We start from the raw sequence: 1151 nt of genomic DNA, 5'->3' as shown, positions 1-1151 counted from the left end.
TTCGTTAAATATACAATACATGCATCGCTGCGCGAGCGAAGGCAAGCGCTGCCGAAGCTTTAGCCTGGCTCGAGATTTTTAGACCAAAGTCTATTATTTATGCGCGCGCGATGCTGCTGCGTGCGCTGCATACTGCATCAGCTATTTAGCACGGCATGCGAAGAAAATCGTTCTCAGTATCGATAAAGAAAAGATCAAACTTTGCTGCGATTGCTCCTTATATACGGTCGAATAAAACTATCGCCTCTGCACGTATGTCCGCTCCACAGAAACGACGATGGCCTTTGGCCAAGGCCGCCTCTCTGTAAGTGAAGCACCTTTTCGGCAGCTTAATTAACGCCCTAATGCAGCATGTGCCAGGCTCTGAAAGGAATCATTGGGAAATCAGGCTGCGAATTCGAACTGACTTGTACAAGGCGACTTGTATAATGTTTCTTGCCTCACCAGCGACATTTCTGCCCATTTAGGTCTTTTCGGCCGATGAGCCGAACAAGGGGGAAACGCAACATGTATGCTTGCAATTGACATGATCTACAGAATTACCCGTATTGACGCGCCGCCAGATTTCGGATCAGGCCTTACTACACCAGATGCCTCTGTTTACTGCCTACGGATTTGCCCAGTTGCCCTGATATACTGCATAGCTGATACTGCCTACCGCTTGCTTCATGAATCAGTTGCTCGCTACTGCTATTGATACTGCTACCGTTGCTTCATGATCAGTTGTTGCTACTGCTACTGCTACTGTTGGTGCTCCAACTCCGACTGATACCACTGCGTTTGCTGCTGTTGCTGCTGTTGCTACTGCCGCTGCCGCTGCATATGCTACTAGTGCTAACTCAAGCTACTGTTACTACTACTGTCCTTGCTCCTGCTGCTATTGTCACTGCGACTATTGCTATACTGTTACCCTTGCTACTGCTACGGGTTTTGCTAACACTGATGCCACTGTTGTTGCAGTTATTGCGGTAGCCGCTGTTTTCACTGCTTGTTTCAGCTGTTAACTCTAGATTTGCCGCTTGCATTTGAACCAGAGCGGATTAAGTACTAGCATTTGCAATTCTTCCGATAATTTCTCTCTCGGATATGTTTTTTTACAATTAGCTTCTGTTCGATGCAGGACGCGCGCGCGCGCGCGCGCGCGCGCGCGT

The 1151-nt window shown here is 48.4% G+C and overlaps 1 protein-coding gene across 1 annotated transcript in view; it reads left to right on the top strand.

The window, feature by feature from the left end:
- LOC106807604 (high affinity cAMP-specific and IBMX-insensitive 3',5'-cyclic phosphodiesterase 8B-like) overlaps positions 1-1051 on the top strand; it is a 48638-nt gene extending 47587 nt beyond the window's left edge. The window contains exon 4 of the mRNA XM_014809998.1: positions 998-1051. Within this exon, the coding sequence (XP_014665484.1) occupies positions 998-1051 (54 nt within the window). The remainder of the gene's footprint in view (positions 1-997) is intronic.
- Positions 1052-1151: the final 100 nt, after the last annotated feature.

This window comes from Priapulus caudatus, unplaced genomic scaffold, assembly GCF_000485595.1.
Source record: "Priapulus caudatus unplaced genomic scaffold, Priapulus_caudatus-5.0.1 Scaffold225, whole genome shotgun sequence".
NCBI classification, from domain to species: domain Eukaryota; kingdom Metazoa; phylum Priapulida; class Priapulimorpha; order Priapulimorphida; family Priapulidae; genus Priapulus; species Priapulus caudatus.
This window is presented reverse-complemented; position numbering and strand designations above follow the sequence as displayed.